Source organism: Stegostoma tigrinum, chromosome 8 (genome assembly GCF_030684315.1).
Source record: "Stegostoma tigrinum isolate sSteTig4 chromosome 8, sSteTig4.hap1, whole genome shotgun sequence".
NCBI lineage: Eukaryota > Metazoa > Chordata > Chondrichthyes > Orectolobiformes > Stegostomatidae > Stegostoma > Stegostoma tigrinum.
Window position 1 is genome coordinate 53114751 of NC_081361.1, and position 24380 is coordinate 53139130.

The window sequence follows — 24380 nt, forward strand, 5'->3', positions numbered from 1 at the left end:
ACCTACACTTGGTTTGCAATAAACAACTGCACCTCCCAGTCGTGAACCATTTTAACTTGCCCCCCCATTCCTTAGATAACACGTTGATCCTGGCCCTCCTGCAGTGCCACAATGATGCCACCTGAAGGTTGCAGGAACAGCAGTTCATATTCTGCTTGGGAACCCGGCAGCCCAATGGTATCAAGATAACAAAGCGTGGGGCTGGATGAGCACAGCAGGCCAAGCAGTATCTTAGGAGCACAAACGCTGACGTTTCGGGCCTAGACCCTTCATCAGAAATGGGCCTAGGCCTGAAACGTCAGCTTTTGGGCTCCTAAGATGCTGCTTGGCCCGCTATGTTCATCCAGCCCCACACTTTGTTATCTTGGATTCTGCAGCATCTGCAGTTCCCATTATCTCTGAGCTCAATGGTTTCAATGTGGATTTCACAAGCTTCAAAATCTCCCCGCCTCCTACTGCATCTCAAAACTAGCCCAGCTTGCCCCTGCCTCCCTAACCCCTTGTTTAAAAAGGGCAGCAGGGATAATCCAGGTAATTATCGACTGGTGAGCCTGACATCAGTGGTAGGGAAGCTACTGGAGAAGATACTGAGGGATAGGATCTATTCCCATTTGGAAGAAAATGGGCTTATCAGTGAGAGGCAACATGGTTTTGTACAGGGAAGGTCATGTCTTACCAACTTAATAGAATTCTTTGAGGACGTGACAAAGTTGATTGATGAGGGAAAGGCTGTAGATGTCATATACATGGACTTCAGTAAGGCGTTTGATAAGGTTCCCCATGGCAGGCTGATGGAGAAAGTGAAGTCACATGGGGTCCAGGGTGTGCTAGCTAGATGGATAAAAAACTGGCTGGGCAACAGGAGACAGAGTGTAGTAGTAGAAGGGGTTTCTCAAATTGGAGACCTGTCACCAGTGGTGTTCCACAGGGATCTGTGCTGGGACCACTGTTGTTTGTGATATATGTAAATGATCTGGAGGAAGGTGTAGGTGTTCTGATCAGCAAGTTTGCTGATGACAGTAAGATTGGTGGAGTAGCTGATAGTGAAGGGGACTGTCAGAAATTACAGCAGAATATAGATAGACTGGAGAGTTGGGCAGATAAATAGCAGATGGAGTTCAATCCGGGCAAATGCGAGGTGATGCATTTTGGAAGATCAAATTCAAGGGCGAACTATACAGTTAATGGAAAAGTCCTAGGGAAAATTGATGAACAGAGAGATCTGGGTGTTCAGGTCCATTGTTCCCTGAAGGTGACAACGCAGGTCAATAGGATGGTCAAGAAGGCAATATGGCATGCTTTCCTTCATTGGGCGGGGTATTGAGTACAAGAGTTAGCAGGTCATGTTGCAGTTGTATAGGACTGTGGTTCAGCCACATTTTGAGTACTGTGTGCAGTTCTGGTCACCACATTACCAAAAGGATGTGGATGCTTTGGAGAGGGTGCAGAGGAGGTTCACCAGGATGTTGCCTGGTATGGAGGGTGCTAGCTATGAAGAGACGTTGAATAGATTAGGATTATTTTCATTAGAAAGACGGAGATTGAGGGGGGACCTGATTGAGGTCTACAAAATCATGAGGGGTATAGACAGGGTGGATAGCAATAAGCTTTTTCCCAGAGCAGGGGACTCAATTACTAGGGGTCATGAGTTCAAAGTGAGAAGAGAAAAGTTTAAGGGAGATATGCGTGGAAAGTTCTTTACACAGAGGGTGTTGGGCGCCTGGAACGCGTTGCCAGCGGAGGTGGTAGACGCAGACACGTTAGCGTCTTTTAAGATATATTTGGACAGGTACATGGAAGGGCAGGGAGCAAATGGACACAGACCGTTAGAAAATAGATGACAGGTTAGACAGAGGATCTTGATAGGCGCAGGCTTGGAGGGCCGAAGGGCCTGTTCCTGTGCTGTAGGTTCCTTTGTTTCTTTGTTTTGTTTCTAACCTGTTCTTCCTCTCACCTATTCCCTCCTCCCACCTCAAGCCGCATCTCCATTTCCTACCTACTAACCTCATCCCTGCCCTTGACCTGTCCATCCTCCCCGGACTGACCTATCCCCTTCCTACCTCCGCACCCACACACACCTCTACTGGCTCCATCCCCGCCTCTTTAACTTGTCTGTTTCCTCTCCTCTATCCATCTTCGATCCACGTCCCGCTCTCTCCCTATTTATTTCAGAAACCTCTCCCCCTTACACCTTTTCCGCTGAAGGGTCTTGGCCCGAAACTTCAGCTTTTGTGCTCCTAAGATGCTGCTTGGCCTGCTGTGTTCATCCAGCTCCACACTTTGTTATCTCAGATTTTCTAGCATCTGCAGTTCCCATTGTCTCTGAATATGCAAAGACATGTACTGACAACCGATTTAGGATTGTCACTCAGGCTTTCACTGCGGCTCACTTCCATGTCCTGGAGCCCTGTTTGCAGTTACAACGTATGCAGTGACCCGAAGGTTGCAGGAACAGCAACTCATATTCCGCCTGGGAACCCTGCAGCCATATGGTATCAATGTGGACTTCACCAGTTTCAAAATCTCCCCTTCCCCTACTGCATCCCTAAACCAGCCTAGTTCGTCCCCTCCCCCCACTGCACCACACAACCAGCCCAGCTCTTCCCCCCCACCCACTGCATCCCAAAACCAGTCCAGCCTGTCTCTGCCTCCCTAACCGGTTCTTCCTCTCACCCATCCCTTCCTCCCACACCAAGCCGCACCCCCAGCTACCTACTAACCTCATCCCACCTCCTTGACCTGTCCGTCTTCCCTGGACTGACCTATCCCCTCCCTACCTCCCCACCTATACTCTCTCCACCTATCTTCTTTACTCTCCATCTTCGGTCCGCCTCCCCCTCTCTCCCTATTTATTCCAGTTCCCTCTCCCCATCCCCCTCTCTGATGAAGGGTCTAGGCCCAAAACGTCAGCTTTTGTGCTCCTGAGATGCTGCTTGGCCTGCTGTGTTCATCCAGCCTCACATTTTATTATCTTGGAATTCTCCAGCATCTGCAGTTCCCATTATCTCTCATATGCAGTGACTGAGTTGGTTTCATCTTGGCAAAATTGATGACGCTATTCACAGATTCATTTCTCTGGTCAATGGCCTGATAAGTTAGAGTCAACTTTTCTAGTTACAAAATTAACAAATATGGCTGTAAACTGTTAATTAGCATGAATGCATGCCCTCTCCATTGCTAGAACTCTACCAGTAAGAGTTCACTTGTCAATCAATTAGCATTCGCTTACATGCAGTATAAATGTTGCATTGGTATATTTGTGAAATTCCCTGATCGGTGCAACAGGAAAAGCTTCAACAAAACATGTCTTTTTATTTCAGCCATACTGAAGTACTGAACTATTCTAACTTACACTTCCAAATACTGACTTTGACACTGTGAGGAATCTTCAAACTGCTTGGTGAAGGAGATACAGTCTTGAATGTTCTCACAGACCCCAGGTCCTTTGTGAAGGTCACTGCATTTAAACGTCTTCAATATCCAAAATTATCAAACAAAAATACACTCAGGAAGTCTGTGGGAAAATATATGTCTAATGAACATCCATTTGTTCTCCGTTGCTTTGCTCATAAAGAAAGTTTAATTAGTTTGATATGACTTCGGTTATTTATTCCTCAATAAATTTTGTGAGATTATTTTATTTGCATTGACGATCTTGCGTGTCCCGTCTGGCCAATGAGACCAGAACTATTACAGGTACTGTACTTGCAGGAGCTTACAGCATTTAAATGGTTAAGAGTCAGCGTTTTGCATGCCCTGTCACGAGGGAGCAATCCGCGTTCGGTGCTTACCAATGAGCTGAGTTTTACGGGGGGCGGCGTGGAGGGAAAGGAAAGCTTGGCCTTCGTAAAAGCTGATCGTACATTTATTTCTGATCAAGGTTATCGTAATAAATCTAACCAAAATAAGATGTCTACTGGTTGCAAGAATAGCGAGTTGAAGGGTGGATTTCAGCCACCTTTTGAACATTTTTCTACCCAGGCACTTCATGCGGGGCAGAATCCCGAACAGTGGAAGTCAATGGCAGTGGTGCCTCCAATATCGCTGTCTACTACGTTTAAACAAAGTGCTCCTGGGCAGCATGCGGTAAGTGTGAGATAGCAAGACAGCTTCAGCTTTCTAATACCACTCTTGGTATGAAGGGGCACGCGCATGGGGCTCATTTTTGTCAGTGTGGATATTATTTAATTTTGTTAAAACGATAGTTGGGGGTTGGAGAAACGAGGATATTATTAATATCCTAATAATTTGTCCTGTACATCATCTACGTTTTAGATCGTAGAACAGAACAGCACAGTACAGGCCCACGATGTTGTGCCGACCTATTATCCTACTAAGATCAAACTACCCTGCATACCCTACATTTTACTATCCTCCATATCCTATCCAAGAGTCGCTTAAATGTCTCTATCTGACTCTGCAGCAAGAGCGATTTTGGTGTGTGCTTTAAAAATGTTTTATTTTCATGTTTAATATTATAGGCACTCGCCCGTCATATTTTAAGCCCAAATTCATTTTGTTGTGCAAATTTGGTGATTATTTTCTATGTTATTTGATTTCCAGTTTAATCAGAAATAAAGTCCAAATCCGACTGATTTTATGCAGATGCTGAAATTGGTGTTGGTGTAAGTCATGTTTCGAAGCTTCAAAATTTTTGGCTTTAACAAAAAGTGCAAATCTGCCAGGCCTTGTGTGAAAATCAGATTGAGAATTAGATACTATAGTATCTCCTCATTTGTTTACAAAGGAATTGAAACAAAGAAGGAAGAAGCTAGTCAAGTATTCTTTACTCGGTCAAGGTGACTTGAATAAAGTTGTATGTTCTTCCCTTATCCCTTCACTGTTTCTTGCTAAGCTTCTGCAAGCTGATTTTAATGTCTACTTATTTGACAGTGAAGGTGTATGACATAAAACATTGAAACAAGTTTGTTAGATGTGCAGCGCTGATACCTGAAATGTCATTTGATTAGAAAAATGATATCATAAATGTTATCAGAGATAATGGGAACTGCAGATGCTGGAGATTGGCCTGCTGTGTTCATCCAGCCTCACATTTTATTGTCATAAATGTTGATCTGGGATAATGGGAACTGCCGATGCTGGAGAATCCGAGATAACAAAAAACAAGTGGAGGCTTGGAGACCGCTTTGCAGAACACCTACGCTTGGTTCGCAATAAACAACTGCATGTCCCAGTCGTGAACCATTTCAACTTCCCCTCCCATTCCTTAGACGACATGTCCATCCTGGGCTTCCTGTAGTGCCATAATGATGCCACCTGAGGGTTGCAGGAACAGCAACTCTTATTCCGCTTGGGAACTCTGCAGCCCAATGGTATCGATGTGGATTTCACAAGCTTTAAAATCTCCCCTCCCCCCACTGTATCCGAAAACCAGCCCAGCTCATCCTCTCCTCCCCAACCTGTTCTTCCTCTCACCTAGCCCCTCCTCGCACCTCCATTTCCTACCTACTAACCTCATCCTGCCCCCTTGACCTGTCCGTCCTCCCCGGACTGACTTATCTCCTCCCCCACCCATGCTCTCCTCTCCACCTATCTCCTCCTCTTTCCATCTTCAATCCGCCTCCTCCTCTCTCCCTATTTATTTCAGAATCCTCTCCCCATTCCCCCTTTTCTGACGAAGGGTCCAGGCCCAAAAAGTCAGCTTTTGTGCTTCTAAGATGCTGCTTGGTCTGCTGTGTTCATCCAACTCCACACTTTGTTATATCATAAATGTTACTCCTTGCTAAATTTGTGTATAATGCTTTTTGTTTCAAGTAGACTAACTGTTGCATAAGCGTTTTAGCATGCACCGGTTAGAGTTGGTCATCTTAACTGCATAATTGTTTTGTTGCTGTGAAGACCTCTTGGTGGAAATGGGTGGTTATTTTGGCTCAGTTGGGAGGACTGTTACCTCTGTATCAGAATGTGCAAGTTGAAGCATTGCAGTAGAACATGGAGTGCTGATGGAAGTGCTGTTTTGTATAAGGGAGTGCCCTTTCGATGAGACATTAACTTCAATGTGAGCTATGTAAATAGGGCTGTTGAAGATTAGGGAGTAGTGATGGATTAACATCTTGTCATGAGCCAAAATCATTAAACTAGTTTAACGAATTGGAAATTTACTCTCTGTTCATAAGCAATAATATTTAATTCTGCCTTGTAATGTTAAAATTTAATAATGTTTTTTCCAAACGAGATGTTGACCAAGTTAAAGTTCAGCTGCAAAATGTTGATTTTTTGTTTTCTAAATTAACGAACATTTGGAACAGTTTCAGATAACCTCCTGCAAAGAACAACTTTGTTGACCATGTACACGTATTAAACAAAAACTTTAAATGTTTGTACCTAACCTTCACAAACTGCACAACTTGATACTTTTAAATCTTTCAAAGCATGGATGCTCATAAGTTTTGAGGTAAAAGGGATAATGCAAATTTGAAACTTATTTGCATGGACATTAATTGTAGCGCAAATGTTGAACTCAATCTTGAGGCTAAAAGTATTGGGATAAAATGAATATTTTCAAACCTGATAAACTCTGGGAGGGGGGAAGAGCTTGATTTTGGGGGAAGACTTTTCTCCGGCTGAGGGCTTGAACAAGGAAAGTGCTGTCTATTAAGAGACGATTTTGAATTTTAAGTGGCTTGTTGAGCATGGCATGTTTAATCATAGGAAGTGGTTGAAACTTGAGGCACCTGTATCTTTTGCTGGATGGTTCGTGTCATATTTTAGATCAGACAACGTACAAAGCTAATGCTCTGCTTTCCTGCCTGAGCAGACGGCCTACTGGCTTTGAGGCAGGAGTGGGCTCATTTGCCTCCTTCCAACCTCCCCAGGACTAGCACTGTAAAACTGAGAATGGACTGATTGTCATGAAGAACAATCTTGGGAATTTTGTGGTACTTGTGAACTCGTTGGGACCTGGAAGATTGTCACGTGTATCGGAAGCTAAAGTTCATTTTCATTCAGTGAAGATATCATCAGATGAGATTTTTTTTTAACAGTTTCTATTTTATTAGGCTTTTGAATGGATTCAAATGCTATTATTAAAGAAAAAAACTTTCTGACTGTAATGATGATGCTAATAAGATTCATGTAAGCGCTTTGTTTTTAGTGCTAAGTGTATTCTTTACTCCAGTGTTACAATGGGCTAAAAAGCCTACTGCTCTTTGTCTTATAACTAACAGTATATGTACATCAGATTGGCCAGATTGCATCTTTGTAATCTTAAGCAACATTTGATTGAAATCATGAGTGACTACTAGGACTATCCATGGGCACAAAACTGCTGATACACTTTCTTGATGTTGAACTAAGAATAGTGGCTTTAATCTTCTTTAACTTTAGTTGAAGGTGATTGAGTAAAAGAACGCTTCTCTGAAATAAGGCTTACAGACACCATAGATGTATTTGGCAAAATTGGTGATAGAGCTTAAAGCACCCAGAAGGAAAGCTAAACTGATGCTTGTAGACTTGCACCAGTTTTTGTTTGTGAAGGATAGTCAAGTGTGTGTTGAGATTCTTGGAGATTCTCAAAGATGTGAGAGAAGAGAAGCCAGTACAAGAAATGTAATAGTTTATCTCCTACTCATCCCAATGCAATGCTGTGAGGGCAGTTGCACGGAACTAGACCTTGAGCAATGATTCTAGCAAATTCTGTAAATGGCATAGCAATGCCTCCTTGTTCCTCGGGTGGCTCCGGAAATCCGCCTTGCTCGTAAGGACCCTCAACAACTTTTATGGACGCATCATAGTGTACTGTCAGGGTGCATACAACAGCCTGGTACATACAACAGCCTGGTACAACAACTCCTCTGACCAGGACCACTTAAAAACTGTGTGCACAGCCCAGACCATCATGGAAGCTGGCATTCCATCCATGGACTCCCTTTACACCTTTTTTTTTTCTAAACTACATCATTGGCGTGGAAGAGCTGCAAACATCAAAGGCCCATCCCACCCCAGCAATGCTCTCCTACAACCTCTTCTGTCGGGCAGATGATACAGATTGAACAAGTGCACCAGCAGGTTTGAGAACAGATTCTTCGCTGCTGTATGTTAGACTGATGAATGAACCCGTCTAACCTCAAATAATGTTGATCTTGTTAATATTGTTCTTGCCTTGTGCGCATCCTGTGCAGTGTAACCTGTATGCCTCACTGTCAAAGTTCCCCACTAGCACCCACCATGATCCATAGCTCCTTGTTTCCTATGATCTGCTGTACTACTCATAAAAGATTTTCACTGTGCTTGGGTACATGTAACAATAAAACAAATCGATGTTGAGGAAAGCCAAGGTCATGCCTAGGATGTCTTTATGATTTTGAACAGGGCGGTTTGTATACCGTGAGAATATGTGGTGAAGAAATGTGAACATGAATTTCAAGTACTATGATCGTAGACATAGCAATGCATTCTCACCTTGCTGGTTGTTTAGATGTGTTGAATTACTGCTGAAGGTTTGTGAGGTGGGTTGATGTGTGCTAATGGATAAAATGCGTAAGATTGAGGAGGATACCCATGGTCCAGAGGCCAGAAAGTTGCAGAGTCTACAGAAAATTGAGGTGTGGTAGGTAGAGGCCGTTAAAGTTTCTAACTTGAGAAGTTTTTAAAAAAGCAGTGAATGTTTTGAACTTGATTACTATACATGTCATTCCTTTTTAAAAACCAACATGACATCTGATCAAAACAAAAGTTTTGGGGATAGAGTTAAGATGTAAGAACAGAAATAGGCTCTTTGGTCCAAGTCTGCTGTGCCATCTAATGAGATTCTGGCTAATCCTGTCATCCTTGAGTCTGCGTTTTTACCTTTTCTTTTCCCCACCCATAATGTTTGGGCTCATTATCAATTTTTAAAATCTCTCTGCCTTGGAAATACTTAATGACCCATCCTTGACAATCCACTGTGGTCTTTTGAAGTAAATTCCATTATTCAAAATCTTCTGAGAATTAATACTTCCTCACCGGTCTAAAATGGGCAATACTTTACTGAGATTTGGCCCTCTGGTCCTAGAATCTCCAATAGGAAACAGCTTCGTAGTATCTACCCTGTGAAGTCCTCCTAAAGATATTTTTTGTTTCAATAAGGTCACCTCCCGTTCTTAATTCCAATGAATATAGGCCCAATGTACTTATCCCATCATAAAATCTCTCCATATCCTGATTCAACCCAATGGTCCTTCTGTGGACTGCTTTTAATATCAGTTGTTTTTTTGAAGGGGTTCAGAACTATTTACAGTATTACGGGTGTGGTTTTGAAAAGGAGCTTTGGATTACTATCACCTTTTAGACGACTGTTGACAGGAAACTAGTGCAGCTGGTTTCTGTTTGGTTTTTATTTTCATCATGGGACAAGGGCATTGATGCCCTGGCAGCAGTAATTGCCCAGAGGGCTGTTTTAGAGTCAACAGCGTTGATTGTGGGCCTGGAGTCACATGTCGGCCATACCAGGTAAGGATGGCAGCTTCTTCCCTAAAGGACAATAGTGAACCAGATGGATTTTTCCCGACAGTCAACAATGGACTCCGTGGCCACCATCAGACTCTTGATTCTTGATTCCAGATACTTTATTGAATTCAAATTCCACCATCTGCTGAGGCAAAATTCGAACCCAGGCCCCCCCCCCCCCGAACATTAGAGATAATGGGAACTGCAGATGCTGGAGAATCCAAGACAGCAGTGTGGAGCTGGATGAACAAAGCAGGCCAAGCAGCATCTTAGGAGCACAAAAGCTGACGTTTTGGACCTAGACCCTTTGTCAGAAAAGGGGGATAGGGAAAGGGTACTGAAATAAATAGGGAGAGAGGGCGAGGCGAACTGAAGATGGATAGAGGAGAAGATAGGTGGAGAGGAGACAGACAAGTTAAAGGGGAGGAGATGGAGCCTGTGGAGGTGAACGTAGGTAGGGGGGGAATAGGTCAGTCCGGGGAGGAGACACAGGTCAGGGGGGGGGGGGGGGGGGGGGGGGCTGGGATGAGGATAGAAGATAGGAAATGGAAGTGTGGTCTGAGGTGGGAGGAGGGGATAGGTGACAGGAAGAACAGGTTAGGGAGGCGGGGACTTGCTGGGCTGGTTTTGGGATGCAGTAGGGGGAGGGGAGATTTTGAAGCTTGTGAAATCCACATTGATACCATTGGGCTGCAGGGTTCCCAAGCGGAATAAGAGTTGCTGTTCCTGCAACCTTCGGGTGGCGTCGTTGTGGCACTGCAGGAGGCCCAGGATGGACATCCCATCCAAGGAATGGGAGGGGGAGTTCAAATGGTTCGTGACTGAGAAGTCTAGTTGTTTATTGCAAACCGAGCATAGGAGTTCTGCAAAGTGATCCCCAAGCCTCAGTTTGGTTTCTCTGATGTTGAGGAGGGGGGTGTGGATTAACAGTCAAGCAATAATACCACTAGGTCAATGCATCCCCTCTGTTAATGGAAGTATGTCAGTGGTTTAATCTGTCATTGCTCTAACATATATTTCACATTGTCAAACTATTCTGGAGAATAAAATGGTGAATATTGACCCTTCTGGAGAGAACAATGCACTGTTTGGGATAGAGAGGAGAGATTAACAAAGCAAATTTTGTCTGGCAGATAACTTATCACAAGCTGCTTATGCCAGTTGCTGCATCAAAAGTCTCTTTTTAGTGAGAAAGGGCAGAATTGGTATGGGGAGAGAGCGATGGTTCTCCAGCAGACCAAGGATAATGGCTAACAATGACTGAATACTGTAATTAGACTGAAACTGTAAAAACATAGTGTTTTTGTTCCCTTTATAACTGCATGTGGCAGAGGATTTGTGATGTTTTATCTGCAAAGTTTTTTTTGTGTGGATCGAATTATGTTGCTAAAGTGTCTGCTACTGGATTTTTCTACAGGGCTTTGAATACAGCCGCAGTGGAAATCCTACACGGAATTGTTTGGAGAAAGCTGTTGCAGCAGTTGATGGAGCGAAATATAGTAAGCCACAGTACCTGGCATTTTGAATATTGTTTTGTGGGAGGAGCAGCATTTTTTTGGATATGTTGGTTCTTTTGTCTCTAGACATACGTTTCACCAGTACTTTATGTATAAGTTTCATAAGTTTATGTACAAGTTTCTTTAATATCAAATACTAGATGGGGGTGAAACCGGGCATGGTGAGGCCTAATTTTTTTAAATGCTGAAAATGGTCTTGGTCTTGGTGTTTCAAAGTTGCACTTACAGTGCGTGTGCAGTTCTGCTGTAACGAGCATCAAATGCCATTGTGATAAATGGGTTAAAATGTATATACTTGTCCACGAGAAGCCTGCAGAAAGGCAGGTCAGTCACTTTGCCAGTGCTGTCATTTTGGATTTAATGCCATCACTTAACCTCACATTGTTTAGAACGCATACAGCAGCACAAAGGGCACTTTCCCACCTCAATTCTATATAAGGAACAAGAATTGTTTAGTTTGGTTGCTAATATGACTTGTAGTTGGAGCGAATGGCAAGTCTAAAATCAGTCTGGAGAAGCAGTATCACTGTCTCCAGATAAAAGTTGAACCAGTTAGAACTGAAAAGTTACTTCAGTCAGATGGGATTTGAATCTTTGGCCTATGTCCTGAAGGGTTGTGGATACTCCACCTTTTGAGTATCTTAAGGGCAAAATGCTTTTTTCAGAATTCTTGGAGAATCATGAAAAAGGCAGGGTGTGGAGTTAGTCTAGTGATTCAGGCATAATCTTATTGATTTTAATAGTTGTGCCACAGCAGATCCATAAAAGAAACTGAGCACTAGGTTTTATTTCCCAAACAGTAGATTTGAAAGGTGGGAAGTTGTGCTAAACTATATTAAACCTTAATTTAGACCGTATATAAAATTTTGTACATGGTTCTGGTCACAGGATTATAAAAGAATATTCACATGCTGAAGTGGATGAAGTAATGCATGTCAGGACGATACCTGAAATGCATGGATATGTCAGTAAATGATGGGTTAGGTCACCTATTGGCAAGAGGGCTGGGGGTGACCTAAGAGATGGCTCTTAAAATTTTATGTAAGGTTTTAATTGGGGATAGAGGCTACTTCACTTTGTGACGAAGAGTATAGCAAGAGAATTCCAACATTAGGTAGTCACTAAGAAACCTAAATGGATATTAAGAAGAATCTTCTTTAACCAGAGTGTTAAAAGCGTGGAACTCCAACTCAGGCCATAATTGAAAAATGTTGTACTTAACTATTCGCTAATCCTTCATGCACTCAAGACAAAGCTAGCCCAGGTGGAAGCCCCTAAGGCAAATTACTGACATGGATAGGAAATTAGTTTCCTGCCACCCAACCAAGTTGGAATAATAGGCCAGTACTCATTGCTAGCGCGTAACTAATGGTGTCCTGCACAGGTCTGTGTTGTGGCCTTTCTTAGTCACTGTATTCATTAATGAATTAGATAATGATATTTTAAAAAGTCAAATGGTCAAATTTTTTAATAATCCAAAAGTGAGCTTGTTGATGACAGCATCAACTTACTAACAACAGGATATTGATTAGGTGAATGGGCAAATCTGTGGCTGATGGAATTTAATATAGGCAGGTATGAGGTTATGCATTTTGAACTGAGGATAGATCAGGGTATTTGGTAGAAGAACACCAAGTTAGACCATGGATCTCCAATGAGATTTTTTTTGGGGCTGGTGGGGGTTTGCGAAGGGAAGATTAGATGTGTAGTCCTCTAAAATGCCATGAGTAGGTGCAGAAAATAGTCAAGAAAACTCATGGAATGCTGGCCTTCCAATCTAAAAAATATTGAGTTTTAGGTGGCATATATTATGCTGCAGTTGTACAACATCCTGGTTACACCCCATTTGAAGTACAGAGAACAGATCTGGGCACTGTGCCTTAGAAAAGATCTTTTGGCCCTGATGGAAGTTCACCGCAGGTTTACAAGGATAATATCTGAACTTTAGGTCTTAAGTAAAAGAAATCACACAAATTAGACCTTTATTCTCTCATATTTAGAAGGCTGAAGGGCAATCTAATTGCAGTCTTCAGGATATTAACATGGAAAATAAAGTCAATCAAGGTGAACACTCTCCTGTCATTGAAGATTGTAGAACCAGGGGCCATAGCCCTAAAAAAAAAATGGGCTAGTACATTCAGGAGTGATGTTAAAAAGCACTTCTACACCGGATGTTTAGAACTCTCTCTTCTTCAAATGGCAGTTGATGCTGATTTAATTGCTAAATTTAAACTTTTTTTTATTAAACGAGGGATACGGGCACAAGGCTGATCTGAGGCCTAACTCCATTTGCCTGCCATGACCTTATTGAATGGTGGAGCGGGCCTGAGAACCTGAATGTCCTACTCTTGCACCTATGTTCCTATGAATGAAGGATTATGATGGTGGGTTTGGGTAAGGAAAGATGGGAGGCTTGAGAGCAGCATGAATTGGGCCAAATGCCCTATTTCTGTGCTGCAAATACTATGCAATCCAGTGTAAAAGTATTTGACTCTCCTATCTGAAATGGCATTTTATTGTTTCCACTTTTCTTTCTGCAGGTTTAGCATTTGCATCTGGTTTGGCAACTGCAATGACGATTGTGCACCTGTTGAAAACTGGTGATAACATTATTTGTATGAATGACGTATATGGAGGTATAGTTTTTTTGTTTCCTTGATTTGCTATTAATGAAAGAACATAACTGGAATTTTAATTATTTTATTTGGCATAAACTGTGTGACCAGACAGTTAAAGTGCAGTAGGAAACATTCTCCATTCATCTCCTCTTCTACTGCTGCAAATCTAGGCATGAGTGCAGTGGCGGTGTCCGCCTGGTGAAAGCTGTCTGACCACTAAAAACAGCAGCCACTGAGCTGAGTGGGGCCTGGAGGAACAGGAGAGATTCTTTGCATTCCAATTTAAAACAATGCCATGCCTCTTCTGCACTCCCTGTACCCACATCAACAAGATCTGATACCGTTGACTTTAACCCCTGTCAGAAACTTCATTCCACCCCCTTGCTGGCTACTTGATTCCCTATGGAAATCAATAATTTATAATTCCCCAGTCCTGTGTGATCTAGATCTGTGTTCAGTGCAATATCACCAAGACTGCTTATTTGCACTTGCTTTTCATTGCCCAATATTATCCTTGCTTTTGTCACCATCAGATATGACAACTTTCATCTTTATCTGAAAAATCCCATTTGTCTAAAATCATTGTTGTTATCTCGTTCCAAATCCTGCTCACCCATTTGTTTCTGTTCTTGCTGATATACACTGGTTTTAACTGCTTCAACCTCCAAGTTCCTATCCTAATTTTAATTCTTTTCCAGCCTTTTTACTCCATTTTATGTCTGTACCACCTCTTGCACTTGGCTTGTTTGGTCTTTTTTAACTTGCGGATCTTTTTGTTCTTTTGGGCAACGATGGGAGAAACAACATTTTTTAGCAGCTGTCTCCAGCAGCCACTGATCCATTCTGACGCCCAGAGTATTAAGTAATATTCTGGTTGCCACCTTACAGGAAAGATGTGGCGGCTTTGGAGAGGGTGTGGAAGAACTTCATCAGTATGTTGCTTGGATTAGAGGGTATGAGCTATAAGGAGTGGCTCAAAACTCCACTTGTTTTCTCTGAAACGGTGGAGACTGAGGGACACTCGATTAGCCTGTAAAATTGAGATGCGTAGATAGGGTTGATGGTCAGAATCTTTCTACCAGATTTGAAATGCCTAATGCTAGGGGACATGCATTTTAAGGTGAGGCAGGGTGGAGAGCTCAGGAGATGAGGGGCAAGTTTCTTTACAGTGGTAGGAGTCTGGAATGCGCTGCTAGTGGTGGTGGAGGAAGCAGAAATGATAGAGGGGTTTAAGGGACTTTTAGATACGGATATGAATTTGCAAGGAATGGAGGGATATGGACCAAGGGCGGGCAGAAAGGATTAGTTTAATTTGGTGTTATGTTTTGGTTCAACACCTTAGTCCCCTTTTTTCTTTTCCTCCTTCCTCTTGCTTCCATTATCGATTTTGTAGGTTCTCTTGTTTTGAGATATGTTCTGTTTTGCCCTCTCAATTTACTTCTTGCTCAATTCCTGATTACTTAAATACTTTTATTGCACAGTGCTCTCATAACCACTAACTTTTTTTTTCCTCGCATAGTGGCACTTCTCTCTGCTGCACTGACCATTGTCTTGAATTACTGGTCTATTTTTAATTCCCTCCACCCTTTGCACATTTTTCACTTGTTAGACATTTTTCTGACGTTAAGTTGTACGCAAGTAAACATTTTGATTGGTTAAACATCGGGGGGGGAAAAAATCCCAAACCACTTTATTTGGTTCATGCAATACCTCCAGCTGTAGACAGTCGATCAGACTCAAACCAGATGGCATGCAATTTGTGTTCTAGCTCATCTAGTGTTGAGCCATATTCAATCCCACATTCTATCACTAGGACGTAATGTTGCTCTTGTCTCAAAATATTAGATTTGAATTGGTATGTGTTTTTAAATTGTCTACCACTTTACTTAGTAAATGAATGTGACTTTTATTAATGATTTGGATTTGAACTCTTGTAGGTAAACTATCCATCATAAGGTGCTATGAGTGTCATTAACTGCATTGAATAGGAGGTAACGGAAACAAATATTGCATGTTTGGGACAAAATTCTCTATCTCCTAATTTCCCAGTGCCTTTGTGGAGATGTGCTGGTTTGATGTTGGGTGTCCCTTTCCAAGGAGGGAGGGAAATCTAAACTGGCATAAATATAGGCTATTTGCATTTACCTCAATCAGTTAATATCATAACTAGATATTTACAACTTCTGAACAAAGTGGCATAAAATAGCACAGGATTTCCCACAGGGAAAGGGAGGGGAAAATGTGGCTTTTTTCAAAATCAATTCAGTACCTTGGAAACGATGGCTTGTTTCCTTGTCACTTTTTCAATGGAAAGGCTTTTAAATGAGTTCAAAAGATAGTACATTCTGTAGAAATGCATTTTGTATTTTAGGTACCAACCGATACTTTCGCAGCGTTGCATCCCAAATGGGTTTGGAAATCTCTTTCGTTGACTGCACATCATTGGAACGTCTGGATGCAGCCATTAAGCCAAACACCAAGGTAAGATTGTGTTCGGCAAAATCTTACATTTTTGATTGTCCAATTCTCCACCCCTCTGTCCTTACAATGTGTGGTAACATTGTTGTTTTTAGTGATAAACTGCAACCCCATTGTGGATCTGAGTGATGCACAGTGAAATAATGTGGGCCTATCTAAGCATGATTCATGCTCGAACAGTAGTAGGAGATTAAGAAGGCTGGAATGCTGAATATTTTGGATGGGCCTTTGAGGGTGGAGTGGGAGGGGCTGATTTCTGGCATGGGTTCTACCTCTGATTTTGAGGCTGCTCCCAATGCCCAGGCTCTTGGCTTGCACTGTCTCCCTATGCTGCATTTTTGGTCCAGGTGTACTGTAGGAAATCTCGCATTCATCAGGTTCCAGGTCCACTGGTTTGAGCTGCTGACCAGCATCAACTGTCCCCAGCAAAAAGAACATTCAACTAATAGAGTTTATCTGGGCCCCTTGGGTTTGAAACTATTGAGGTTTTTATGGTAGGGATTAGTTGCTAGAGCTTAGTAGCACTAAGTGGAAGTTGGGAGTCAAAAGTTTTGCAGGAACACCGAGATTTCAGTTTTATAGCGTTTGGAATGTAGTTTATGAAGTTAGCAGAAATGGTGCTGATGCTGACCTTTGACAGTATTAAGTTGGAGCCTTGGAGTTTGGAATGATCCCAAATGTCAACACCTTGAACTGTTGAATATATTTCAGAACTTGGTTGGGGAGGATAGTTGCTAAGGCTGCTTGTGTATAATTGTGATAACTTGATCTGCTATTATCAGGCATGCAATAATGATACCTGAAGGAAACGGTGTTGTATGTGCAGTGGGTGAACTGGAGGGGAATGGCTCTAGATTATTCTGGGTAGTAACATTTTCTCAGGGCTGCAGTTTTTAGTAGGTTGTGTGATCTGCTGGCCCTGAATTGGAAAACCATGATTGAAAAAGCATCACTGGCCTGGAACCAGGAGGGAAAGGAAAAAGCTGGAAGTGGGCAGGCAGGAAAGAAAGGTATTATTTTCAGCATGGACTTTACTAATTCATGCTAGTGCTTGCTAATTTTGTTTTGTGTGGTGGAGAAGCAAGTTCCCCAGAGTTTACAAGTGTGATCAAAATGTTTTGCTGGTGTTTCCTTGAATCAGTTACACCCTGCAGTGATCAGCCTTTGCAAACCGTGAAATAAGAGATCAAGGATTTTGCACCTGAAGAGAGGATTAGGTCATTCATTATTTCCAATGTGTACACGAGAGGCTAAAGCTGGAGTTTTTTTTTTTGCATGGTTGAACTGAAAAGAAAATGGGGTGAATGAAATGTACTGTTGAGAATTTGTCTAGTAGAATATTGGGCTGATGAGCCTTCAATATATACTAGGCGAAGACTGATTCCAGGAGCTGTTGGTGAAATATCAAAATGGGACTGAGCTAGTAATGGTCAGTCAGGTAAATTCTCTTCCCTCACCCTTGTTCTTACAGGAAGATCCACAAAACAATGAAAGATCCAGTTTGGTCTTGATCACGGCCTTTTGAGAAGCCTACAGTTTGCAGTACTTTGTTCTCAATTCTGAATGCCCCATTTGGAGGAACCTCTAACTCATGATTTCTTTTCACAGCTTGTCTGGACTGAGACTCCTACTAACCCTATGATGAATGTTATTGACATCAAGGGTTGTGCAGCAATTGTACACAAACATGGAGATATCATTCTGGTAGTGGATAACACCTTCATGTCAGCCTATTTCCAGGTAATTGTGATAGTTCACAAATATCCAGACTGCTGAATCAAATTAATTTTTGAATGCATTTTCAAATATTTAACGAATTCATTCATCACTTTTTGTTTTTCCTTTTTTTTTAAACTTATGCTTCTCAAGTCTAATTGAACTGGGTTCAGTAACGTTCCTATGACTGCTGCAGCAACATCTCCTGTATCAAAACTGGAGGATGTAATCTGGATGTTATGCTTTCTGAATCAAACCAGTAAAGTTGGATCATTCTACTAGTGCAGATATTGTTGCACTTTGTGTTTTAACATAATATTTTCTACGACTATGAAGTTGTTGATACTTCAAATTTGCAGCTTCATTTGTAACATTTTCCCATATCTCTGGATCAGGTCCCTTTTGAGATGGTGTTTTTTTTCTTGCAAAACATAAAAGCACAGAAGTTGCCTCCGTACCTCTTTTATCTGTCCATTTTTGTTTGATTTATAATCATGCCTGATCTTCTGCCTCATACTTGTACTATCCTGCTTGTTCTACATTTTTGTTCATGATTCTTTTAAATAAGAGATGGCATTTCAGCAGTCTACCCTTGTTTTGCATTTTCTGACTGAATACTGAAACTAGCATCAAGCTAATGGACAGCCAAAAATGCTTCACTTGAAGAGAGCTTGTGACAAAGTGACTTGCTGTTGCTAGAATTATTTGCTCTCTGGAGTGAATATATACAGATAATTGATCGTACTTCCAGGGATAAAATTTGAATGCAAGTATTTAACAAATTTGAGATACTTTTAGACAGTCTCTTGCAACTCTGAAATTTGCATTGTGTAGTCAGAGTTGGAAGAGACTCTCTCTAAAGTATAAACTGAACAAAATGTAAACGTTAAGTATGAACACTAAAAAGAAACCGTGGCAGATAGACTTACCCTAGCATAAACGAGTGCAGATTTGAAGTAGATCTGTTTGTCTTTTTTATTTGTTCACGGGATGAGTGTCATGGCCGGGCCAGCATTTATTGCTCAGAGGGCAGTTAAGAATTGGTTAGTTTGCTGAGCTGTCTGGTTTTCATGCCAACATTTCATTTCCCTTCTAGGTGACATCATCAGTGCTGTGTAGCTTCCGTTGAAACGCTGCTGTTCTGACCCGCTCTGAATTTATATGGCCACACTACTGGACAATCTAAAAAACACAAACCTCCGATGAAACAATCAGCAAGAACAACATGCTAAAATTGTTCGATCTATGCCTTACTCCATCCTTTGTCTTCGACAGCCAGATATATGAGAAAAGTAATGGAACAACCATGGGTTCACCCATCTCAGGGCTCACAACGGAAGCTGTTGTGCAAAGACTGGAACTCACAGCAACCCCCCCATATCCAGCCTAAACTATGGGTTAGATATGTGGACAGTACCTTTTTGTGATCATTAAAAAACAAAGCTAGAAACCCATCACCTTTATTAACAGCATATTCACTGTGATCATGTTGATCAGGGAAAAACGGAGCAACAATCAACTCCCGTTTCCAGACATAATGGTGGCATGAACAAAAAACAGGGAATAGACAATAGGTGCTGGAGTAGGCCATTCGGCCGTTCGAGCCAGCACCACCATTCATTATGATCATGGCTGATCATCCACAATCAATATCCTGTTCCTGCCTTATCCCCATAACCCTTGATTCCACTATCTTTACGAGCTCTATCTATCTCTTTCTTGAAAGTATCCAGAGAATGGGCCTCCACTGCCTTCTGGGGCAGTGCGTTCCATATATCCACCACTCTCTGGGTGAAGAAGGTTTCCCTCAACTCTGTTCTAAATGGCCTACCCCTTATTTTTAAACTGTGTCCTCTGGTTCCGGACTCGCCCATCAGCGGAAACATGCTTCCTGCCTCCAAAATGTCCAATCGCTTAATAATCTTATACGCCTCAATCAGATCCCCTCTCATCCTTCTAAACACAAGCGTATACAAGCCCAGTCGCTCCAATCTTTCAACGTATGATAGTCCCGCCAATCCGGGAATTGACCTTGTGAACCTACGCTGCGCTCCCTCAATAGCAAGAATGTCCTTCCTCAAATTTGGAGACCAAAACTGCACACAATACTCCAGGTGCGGACTCACCAGGGCCCTTTACAGCTGCAGAAGGACCTCTTCTCTGCTATACACAATTCCTCTTGTGCTGAAGGCCAGCATGCTATTAGCTTTCTTCACTGCCTGCTGTACCTGCATGCTTGCTTTCATTGACTGATGTACAAGAACAGCTAGGTCGTGTTGTACTTCCCGTTTACCTCACTTGACTCTATTGAGATAGTAATCTGCCTTCCTGTTCTTGCCACCAAAGTGTATAACCGCACACTTATCCACATTAAACTGCATCTGCCATGCATCCGTCCACTCACCTAGCCTGTCCAAGTCACCCTGTATTCTCAGAACATCCTCCTCACGTTTCACACTACCACCCAACTTTGTGTCATCAGCAAATTTGCTAATATTACTTTTAATGCCTTCATCTATATCATTACTATATATCGTAAACAGCTGCGTCCCAGCACCGAGCCTTGTGGTATCTCACTGGTCACTGCCTGCCATTCCGAATGGGACCCGTTATCACTACTCTTTGCTTCCTGTCAGCCAGCCAATTTTCAATCCAACTCAGTATTTTGCCCCCAATACCATGTGCCCTAATTTTGCCCACCAATCTCCTATGTGGGACTTTGTCAAAGGCTTTCTGAAAGTCCAGGTACACTACATCCACTGGTTCTCCCTTATCCATCTTCATAGATACATCCTCAAAAAATTCCAGAAGATTAGTCAAGCACGATTTCCCCTTCGTAAATCCTTTCTGACTCTGACCTATTCTGTTACTGCTATCCAAATGAGTTGTAATTTCATCTTTTATAATTGACTCCAGCATCTTTCCCACTACTGACGTCAGGCTAACCGGTCTATAATTTCCTGTTTTCTCTCTCCCTCCTTTCTTGAAAAGTGGGACAACATTTGCCACTCTCCAATCCGCAGGAACTGATCCTGAATCTATAGAACCTTGGAAAATAATTACCAACGCGTCCACAATTTCTAGAGCCACCTCCTTAAGTATCCTGGGATGCAGACCATCAGGTCCCAGGGACTTATCGGCCTTCAGTCCTAACAGTCTATCGAACACAATTTCCTGCCTAATATAAATACCCTTCAGTTTGTCCATTACCCTGGGTCCTTCAGCCACTATTGCATCTGGGAGATTGCTTGTGTCTTCCCTAGTGAAGACAGATCCAAAGTACCTATTCAACTCATCTGCCATTTCCTTGTTCCCCATAATAAATTCAAGGGCCCAATTTTAGTCTTAACCATTTTTTTTCTTTTCACGTACCTAAGAAAGCTTTTACTATCCTCCTTTTTATATTTTTGACCAGTTTGCCTTCATAGCTCACTTTTTCTCTGTGTATTGCCTTTTTGGTTATCTTCTGTTGTTCTTTAAACGCTTCCCAGTCCTCCAGCTTCCCACTCATCTTTGCTATGTTATACTGGAATTCCTTGCCAGTGTATACAGTGACTAAACACAGACCAAATCCTGAGTTACAACAGTAACTACCCCTGTGTCCACAAACAGCTGTGTCAAGATTCAGTTTAAATAAACAGTATCTCACTGCAATACTCCAGAGCTGCACAAAAACAGAGGAGCACCGATACAGAGTGAGTGCAAACAATAGTTATCCTAACAGCTTAGTTCACCAATGCCTGGCAAACATTACCAAGAAGATACAGTACAGCCTAACACACTGGCCACCCTGCCCTCAGTTAGAAACTCATCAGAACTGACTACAAGACTTCTGTTGCCTCTTGGAATAAGGATAGCACGCAAACCAACAGCCACATTTTGCCAGTTACGCTATGATGAAAGACCCTATCTCCACAATCAGCGAGACAAATGTGATTTTTAAAATATCATGCAGCACTGTAAGAAATACTACATAGGACAGACAGGCAGGAAACTCCCCATCAGGATATGTGAACACCAACATGCAGCAAAACAGCACAATGAACTCTCCCTTGCTTTTAATACACTCCGCTATAGAAGGACATCAATTTGATTGGGACAAGTACGAGAATTCCTGGAGACCTTGCTTTCAACCACTGGTGCAATAAACAAACATGTTGAAATAGACCCCATCTACATACCACCAGGGTACAAAGCTGGAAGCAAGACTGCCTACCAGGACAGATTGGCCAATATAAATTCAGAGAGTGGGACCAAACAACTGAGCTTCAATGGAGGCTATACAGCATTGACTGTGTCACCTAGAAAGGAGGCGAAATCGTTGCACAAAAGCCAGTCAGCTCGGAAAACCAACTGCAAACCTGAGCTATAGATCTTCATTTTAAGGCAGTTCAGGCAACCACATTTGTGGGTGTGGAGTCACAAGTAAGCGGACCAAGTAAGGATAGCAGTTTCCTTCTCTAAAGGACGTTAGGTGGACCAGGTGGGTTTTTCCAACAATGGATTCCTGGTCATCATTAAACTCTTGGTTCCAAGTACTCATCGAATTCAGATTTCACATGTCGTCATGGCAGGATTTGAACCGGTGTCCCCAGAACGTTACCTTGGTCTCTGAATTAACAGTCCAATGATAATGCCACTGGACCTTCGCCTCCCCCACTATTTTGCTATTAAATGTAATAGTGAGTGATCAAACACTTCAATTTCTCTTACCCACAATCTTCCAATAATCCTTTTTCTTTGCTACTGGTGATCAGAAACTTTTAGTCTGAGTGTATTTGAGGAAGAGGTTGAGGTTTCCACGTCCCTCTGGGATAGAGATTTCCAAAGCTGCATAATCCTCCAAATTTTTTTTAAAAAAAGCCAACTCTAAGTCCTAAAATTGTGACTTCTCCCTTATTTTTAAGTTATTCCCCCTGATCTTGATGAAATGTCTTTCCCTGTGTCTTAAATCCAAAGAAGCGTGGGTACTGGAATAGAGCTAAAACAGGAATTGCTGGAGAAGTTCAGCAGGTCTGGCAGCATCTGCGAAGAGAAATCAGCCAACATTTCATGATCCAGTGATCCGGAATCTAAATTCTTCTGAAGGGTCTCTAAACCCGAAGCACTAACATTTTTTTGTTCATAGATGCTGCCGGACTGGAGTTTTTCCAGCTTTTTTTTGATTACTTTTCCTCCTATCTACCCTGTTTATTAATGTAAGTATTGTTGTAAGTTTCAATGAGGTCCCTCCACTCCAGAAAATTTAAATCCAGTTCACCCAATCTCTAGTAATAGGGCAGTAATGCCAATCCAGGAACAAGTCCAGTGAGCCACCATTTGTACAATTCCCTTCCTGAAGTAAGGAGACTATAAAACTGCATACTCCAGGTATGGGCTGACTGCGATCCTGTACAATTGAAGCAAGATTTGACTTCTGTACTTCTTTCGAGCAATAAAGGCAAATATTCCTCATACATGTAGGTGCAGCAATCTTACTCTTCAGTAAATTATCGAGAAGGACACCGAGTCCCTTTGCATATCATCCACTTTCCAATCTCGCCACCATTTAATAAATAATCTGTACATCTGCTTCTTTTCCCAAAGTGGTAACTTGAAATTTTACCAAAATATTTTACACCTGCTATGTTTTACTCGTTTTGCTAAGGCTGTCCAAATCCGTCTGAAAACATTTCCCATCTTCCTTAACATACATTCTTTAGCTTTGTATCATCTGCAGATCTGGAAATGTTGCATTTGGTCTTCATGTCCAAATCATTCCAGCCATGTGTTCAATTTGACTGATCAATCCTCCTGTTCTTATGCTTTCTAGTACATGGCATTGGGAGTAAACCTCACGTTATTGCTTCTAATCCTGATATTTTAACTTTTTTCCTAACTTTCTGAATGCTTTCAAGGCCTCATTCCTCTTCCTGCCTATGTCTCTGGTTCCAATGTGGGCAGTGAGTTCTGGCTTTTTTTTTCCCCTTCTTCCCTAGAAGGACACCATACAACTGGAGTGTAGCCTCCTTGAGGAGGGGGACAACACGTCTTCATGGAGTCTTGGCTCATGTTGCAGAGACATTTGTCTGACCCCTCAGACTATGGAATCCCCTGTCACTTTTGCCCCTTCAAACTTCTTTTTTTCATACAGCTACAACACCCCCTGGTGTCATGGACTTGTCTATTGGCTGCACTCCCCTGAAAACCATGCTTTCGCTAGTTTTCAAAATGAAATGCCACTTGCCAAACATAATAGACACGGGCCTCCTGCACAACTTGCCTGGTTTTCTTAGATTCCTGGTGGTCACCCATTTCCCTCTCTGTCACAGTGCTCCTATGTCATACGTGACACCCTGTCGCCACATCAAATAATGGGCTAACTTTCTTTTGTCAAGCTTTTGGTAGAACTTTTGACTGTCATGACATCCCTAATTTAGTTTATCCATTACTACCTGTCGAACTTTTGTATTCAGACCAAAATTTAACTATGAGCACTTATCCTTATTTGAAGTGTATTTTTATTAATTTCTATTGCTACTTGGCTTTCCTCTTTTTTTGTTTCTGGTTGAAGGGGAGGTGGAGAGCAGTGAGTCAATCTTCACTTGAGAAACCTCATTATCAT

At 42.1% G+C, this 24380-nt stretch overlaps 1 protein-coding gene across 1 annotated transcript in view; it reads left to right on the top strand.

The window, feature by feature from the left end:
- Window positions 1-3777: 3777 nt before the first annotated feature.
- The window catches only part of LOC125456195 (cystathionine gamma-lyase-like), a 50733-nt gene continuing 30130 nt past the window's right edge, over window positions 3778-24380 (top strand). Inside the window, exons 1-5 of the mRNA XM_048539057.2 lie at window positions 3778-4086; window positions 10865-10946; window positions 13505-13600; window positions 15954-16063; window positions 17669-17800. Of these exons, the coding sequence (XP_048395014.1) occupies window positions 3910-4086; window positions 10865-10946; window positions 13505-13600; window positions 15954-16063; window positions 17669-17800 (597 nt within the window). The 5' untranslated portion in view covers window positions 3778-3909. The remainder of the gene's footprint in view (window positions 4087-10864; window positions 10947-13504; window positions 13601-15953; window positions 16064-17668; window positions 17801-24380) is intronic.